Here is a 6,258-nt window from a genome sequence, read left to right on the forward strand (position 1 = left end):
GGAGCCGCCGCCGCCTCCGCGGTGAGTTCTCCAGCCTGGAGAGGCCGAACTAGCGCGGGGGCCGAGGTGAGTGCGGGCAGCAGCCGGGAACCCCGCTCCCCGGCTAGACCCTCCCCGGCTGGACACCCCCTTGGTGGGACACCCCCGCTAGATCTCCCGGAGTGAGACCCTCTTCCGGGCTGGTTCCTCCTTTGCCCCGGTCCCCGAGCTGGACCGCCCCCCAACTCCCACCTCCGAGTTACCCCGCCAGGTCTCGGCGCCCCCGGCGGGCCCTGAGGGCTCTCTGGTCTAGGGTACGCCCAGCGCACGGGGGCGCACTGGGCGCAGTGCAAGTAGGCAGTGCCACCGCCAGCCTCGACCAGTCGTCGCTCCTGCTGGGGACCCTGACTCTGGTCCCCGGGTAGCCCCTTGAGCGAAAATTCCCGGAGCCACTTCCGGGGAGGGAGGCGCCACCTGTCCTGGGACGCGCCCCTTTCGCCCAACTTTCTTTTCCAGCCTGGCGGGGCACTCGCAGGTCAGCGTCGCGTCGCGCGCTGCTAGTGGCGGCTCACAGGGCCGCGGGTCACTTCGCAGCGGGGGAGCCGGACTCAGGGCGCTCCGGGCGGCGGGCGCCGTCGCAGCCTGCCTGAGGCCCTTGTCCCGGCGGCTGCATCATTTAAACCGAGCGGCCAGAAGATCCAGAGATAGGACGCCAGAGTGGCGGACGCCAAGGGGTTAAGGTCAGCGTGGGTGCCTCGCAGCCAGAGACGGGTGAGCGTTTTCTGAGGCTGACTGAGCCGAGTGGAAACGGGTTCCCTTGGGCTTTGCGGTGGTGGAGAGCTGCTCTTGCACTATCAGCGGCCCCATCACGCGCTTGAATGTTGCGGAAACAGAGCGCCTTGTTCCTAGAGGTCTCGGGTTGCTGAATTTACTGCCTGGCCCAGGCTTGCTTCCCGCACTGGGCGAGGACGTGGGAATTGCCAGACGGTAGTTGACCTGAATGTACCGGTAGAAACTTATTTTTAAGCGTTTCATGCACTACCCAGGTATAACCACTTTCTTCCCTGGGGTGTGGAGGAGGAGAGCTTCACTGGGTCTTTGTCTTAGCTGTGTAGTCCTGGGCAAGTTACTTCACTTACCTATGCCTCAGTTTTCTCATCTGTAAGGTGGGGATGATAATAGTACAAACCTTAAAGACTTGTATAGGGATAAAGTGCTTAAAATACTGACTGGGGCAGGATAAATCCTCTGTGTTAGCTGCTCTTGTGATTATTATCACTGACATCTAACAGCGCGTGCACAGCCCTAGCTTCTCAATGAGGTGAGTCTGCAGGCTGTTGCTCCTTCCCCTTCTTCTGGTAAGGAGCTGGTGGTGTTTACACAGTAGCCATGGTGTTCCCTTCCGCCATGGGAAATTTGAGCTTTGCTGTAACACCTCCTGTGGCTAACCAGCCTTGTGCAAAGTATATCTCAGAATGTGGGATTAGAGATGAACTTTGTCAAGGACACTGTTGGAAAGTGGGGTCTTGGATCTTCTCTGGAAGCTCTGGGGTGCGATTGGATGTTTGCCTCTTGTTGGCGGGGGGAGGGTGGGTAGATTTCACTTGATTCTTTTAGGCCTTGGGTCCCCTGACAGGCTGACATTGTCTAGTCTCTGTGAGTGTGGGAGTCTATTTCAGGGTCCAGGGACCTGATCTTGTCTTCTTCTCCCGCATTCATTCATCTCTAGCAGATTGCCCCCTCCATCTGTAGAGTTTTCCTGGGCTGCACCCATTTAGTATCTTCTTGGAAATTTAGTTTCTGTCTTCTGGAACTCCACAGATAAGAGCTCTGAACCTGGAGCCCCAGGGAATGTCCTGAAATGTACATGAGGCACTTGAAGCACAGTTATTTTTCCAGAGGTTTCCCCTTACATTGTATTCTCCATGAGGCCTGTAAGTGGACTCTGAACTTCTGGTAGGAAAGTGAAGGTTCTTGCCCCCTGTTACATCTCAATTCCCTGCAAATTGGGGGCTGCCCTTGTTCCCCCTCCCAGAACACACTTTCAATAGGCAATACAGGTCAGCCTTGACTTGGTCAATTAGGGGAAAGAGATGCAGGCTGTGAGGTTAGGGACTGTTGGCCTGTAGTGAGACCTTTAGGCTGGGATGCAGTTCATGAACATTTGAGTTCAAGTTTTCAGAAGACTTCTCAGGGCCTTTGCGCTTGATGTTCCCTCAACCTAGCATGCTTGTCCATCACTTCTTCCATGCTGGGCACTTTCTTGCCCTTTTGCTCAGATGTCTCCCCTGTACAGATGGTTTTTCTGACTACTTTATCCAAAGCAGCCTCTCCCCCATTCGTTTCTATCACACTCTTTCTTGTATTTTATTCATAGAGCTTGCGTGGGATGATCTTATTCATGCATTGATTTATGGGTTTATTGTGTGCATCCACCCAGGAGAACGTAGGATTCAAGAGAGCAGAGGTGTATTGTCCTGTTCACTACTGACTCCTGGCCCATGGCATATAGCTGGTGCACAATAACTGTCCTGAGTGAATGAACACCCATTGACTGAAGTGAGGCGAGTTTGGAGAGTAGTGAAATGCCAAGGAACTAGTTGCTGGTCAGGAGCTCAGGGTTGAAAGTGACCATACTTTCACCTCCAGATTAAATCACCTCTGCAACATCTCTTCCTAGTTACTGTTTAACCTAAGTTTGAATCCTCTAGGCACAGGGAACTTGTCACCTCCTGCAATAGCCTGTTCCATTGGAGGAGAGGGGACAGAGAACCATTGAAGGAGAGGGGGCAGAGAACCAGATGCAGTCCCTGTACCACTCTGATGAGGATGAGCTGTGGCCTCCTGCATGCTACCGTTCTAGTCCTTCTGGTCTGCTTCGTGTCCTGACCATCCTGCATCCATCAATATCTGTCTCTAAAGTTCTCTGCCATAACTAAGGTCCCTGAGCTCCTGACCAGAACTTAGTATGCTGCCCAGTCATGTGTCACCAGAGGGGATCTGAGGCAAAGAAGCATGAAGCAGAAAGGCCATTGCCATAGTTTAGTAACCCTTCAAGGCCAAGTTCTGTATTGTTCAGGCTCCTGTAACTGCACTGGGTTGGAGGTGGGGGTGGGTAGGGGCTTTCTCTCTCTTTTGTTCTTTTCCTGGATTTTTCTGTATCATTCCTTAATCAATTTATTAATGCGACCCTAGCTATATTTAAAAGAAAATTAATCCTTGCACCCATTTTCTTAATGGTTTGTACAAATATTCTTTAATTCATATCACTTCACTTTCACAAGTTGAAACTCAAGTTAAAATGAGATTTTTAGTATATAATTCTAATTTATTGAGTCAGTTTCTTCATGGGATATTACTAGCATGATGGGTGGAGTGAGGTCTGCTGTGGAGAGGTTTGGTGACAAGCTTTGCTTTCTTCGTTACTTTGATGAAAATTGTTTATTCAGTTATGAAAATGGGTACACATTTCTTTTTCTTTTTTCTTTTTTAGAGATAGGGTCTTGCTTTCTTGCCCAGGCTGGCATGCAGTGGTGTGATCTTGGCTCACTGCAACATCTGCCTCTCAGGCTCAAGTGATCCTTCCACCTCAGCCTCCTGAGTAACTGGGACTATGGGCATGCACCACCATGCCTAGCTAATTTTTGTAGTTTTTGTAGAGATGGGATTTCACCATGTTGCCCAGGTTGGTCTCGAACACCTGGGCTCAAGTGATCACCTGCCTTGGCCTCCCAAAGTGCTGGGATTACAGGCATGAGTCACCGTGCTGGGCCCATTTTTTTTTCTTAAAAAAAGAAAAAAAAAAAAGAGGACTGGCAAGACTGTTCCTAATTGAGGTTGTATTTACACCTGTCTTAGCCACTTAGCTCATTTTTTTCATTTATTCAAAAACGTTTAGGGAGAGAGGGCTGCTCTGTGCCAGGCATTGCCCTGGTGCTGACCACACAGCAGTCAAGGAAACTGACAGCATTCCTCCCTTGTGGAGTTTACATCCCAGTGGTGGAGATGGACAGCAGACAACTACATCAGTAATAAGATGTGAGGGAAAGTGGCCAGTGTAATGGAGATGAAGCTGGGAAAGGAATCCAGAGTGATGGGATGGAGGCAGAGCTGGCTTTGGTCAGAGAAGGTCTCTGAGGAGACAGCACTGGAGCATAAACCCAGACAAATGAGGGAGCAGCCTCATGGACAATTGCAGGCAACCTCATTCCATGCATGTGGAGCCCAAGGTTGTGGTCAAACTCCCCAGTGTGGCCAGTCAACTCTTGAGCAGCGGACACAGTCTATCTCACTGCAGAAGGGGAGGGAAAATGAGACAATGTAGGGAGAACTCTCCTCCTGCCCCCCAGGTCCTGGCAGGTGGCTGGAGTAAGATCTTGGCATTGTGTGTTCTGATGGCTTACTAGAAGGTTGGTACCTACTTTTACAGGGTGAGACCTGAGCAGTATGTTCTGAAACTGCCACCTGGGGAATGAGCATGAGCCTAGGGGTCATTGCTGGAGTTATAATCCTGCACATTGTAACACTTGCTCCACTGCACCTACCCTGGTGGTGGACTCCTTCCTCTTTTGTGTCATTTGATTACCTCACCTCATCACCTAGTGGCACTCACCTAGAGGAAAAGTAGTTACTTAGCAGGCTTTGATAGAAACAACAAAGAGATGAAAATGTATAGGATCGGGGATCAGGAGATGCATGCGTCCCACTATTTCCATTGATTGATCAATTGATGTCGTTTAATACAGCATAAGGTTCCCGGGGGGCTAAGAGTATGAGATCTGGATTGCGTGACCTTGTGCCAGTAACTTAACCTTTCTGAGTCTTTTTTTCTTCATCTGTGATATTGGGGAAATGGTGTGACAGAGAGGCTTCTTGGAAAAAGTAGTATCTGACAAGATGCAGAAAGGGATGGCTATGAGTCACCCCCGGTGGGGGTTGGAAGGGAGGGCATAGCATGTGCAAAGGCCCAGACAGACAGCTGCCAGACTCTCAGATGTTGCAGAATTCTCGCTGATTACAGCTGTGTGTGTATATGTTTGTTGGAGTATACTGTAGAGAGGGACCTGACAAAGCAGCCCTCAATAAATGTCAGTTGGTTTGAACTGCTGTACCCTGTGCTACTGGGCTCAGCACCTATATCCTCATACAGTCTCCACAACCATCCTGTGGCACAGGTCCTCTCATTATCCCCATCTTCCATACCAGGAAATTGAGGTATAGAGTTATAAATAACTTGTTCACAACTGTCTTGCTGTATCAGGAGAGCTAGAGGTGAAGAGGGTCTTCCCAGAAGATTTATTTGGGATGCAGCGATGTCAAGAGAGATGGCTGTTTGTAATTATCTCTTACAGGTCTTGCTTTGGCGCACATCTCCCTGAAATGTCAGCTCTGGGAGGGCAGAGGCTGCTCCTGGGAGAATACTTGGCCCCTGGCATGATGCCAGTGCACAGTTGGGTTTGTTGGGATGTTGGGTAGATGACCCAAGGCCTCTGGGTGGCCATGGAACGAGTCTGGAAGAGTCTAGTGCCTTCATTTCCCAGGTGTCTCCTGACTTTTCCAAGGTGGACCCACAAGTCAGGGCAGAACTGGACATGGGGCCCAAGTCAAAACCAGAATGCTCCAGAAAAGGAGGCCAGGGCACTTGGCCAGAGCCAATCCCTAAGGGGCGTGCAGCACTCTTGCAGCCTGGTTACTGAGTGCACTGTTCCCATTCACCTTCAGCAACACCCCACCAGCAGTCATCCCCGGGTGCTCAAACAGAGCCAAACTCCACAGTCACCCAGATACTGTGGAGGTTTTCCCACGTTCACATCTTTGCTCCTGCTGTTTCTACTACTTGGAAGCTCTTTCATGCTTGTCCACTTTCACAACTTCCCATGCTGCTCAACTCCAGTGGCTTTCTCTCTCTTTCCTTCCCTTTTGGCTAGAAACATAAATAAGAAATCCTGATTATATTCTTATTGAACACAAATGTAAACATATCAGAAGTTGTAGAGTTAAAAGTAATTACAGGTATAATATGCTGAGATTAAAAAAATATGTAAATAATAAAATTCTGCCTTCCCCATCCCAGGCTTGCTTCCAGAGAGAATGTTTGTGATCAACTGGGCATAGATTTCTCTTGCTTTTGTTTATTCACACAAGCATGGGTGCCTGTGAGTATCTTTGAAAACCAACACAATGGGCTCATTCTGTATGTATTACTTACCAACGGATTTTGTTTCTTTGTATTTGTTTGTTTGTTTATTTATTTATTTATTTATTTATTTATTTATTTAT

The 6,258-nt window shown here is 49.4% G+C and overlaps 2 protein-coding genes across 2 annotated transcripts in view; one reads left to right on the plus strand and one right to left on the minus strand.

Moving 5' to 3' along the window:
- Positions 1-480: 480 nt before the first annotated feature.
- Positions 481-6,258, plus strand: part of ARHGEF3 (Rho guanine nucleotide exchange factor (GEF) 3) — a 345,766-nt gene continuing 339,988 nt past the window's right edge. Inside the window, exon 1 of the mRNA XM_011947258.1 lies at positions 481-750. The gene's annotated coding sequence lies outside the window, so the exon portion shown is untranslated. The remainder of the gene's footprint in view (positions 751-6,258) is intronic.
- SPATA12 (spermatogenesis associated 12) overlaps positions 4,709-6,258 on the minus strand; it is a 14,524-nt gene continuing 12,974 nt past the window's right edge. Inside the window, 1 exon segment of the mRNA XM_011947263.1 lies at positions 4,709-5,902. Within this exon segment, the coding sequence (XP_011802653.1) occupies positions 4,994-5,572 (579 nt within the window). The 5' untranslated portion in view covers positions 5,573-5,902 and the 3' untranslated portion in view covers positions 4,709-4,993.

The sequence above is a fragment of the Colobus angolensis genome, unplaced genomic scaffold (genome assembly GCF_000951035.1).
Source record: "Colobus angolensis palliatus isolate OR3802 unplaced genomic scaffold, Cang.pa_1.0 Scaffold26, whole genome shotgun sequence".
NCBI classification, from domain to species: domain Eukaryota; kingdom Metazoa; phylum Chordata; class Mammalia; order Primates; family Cercopithecidae; genus Colobus; species Colobus angolensis.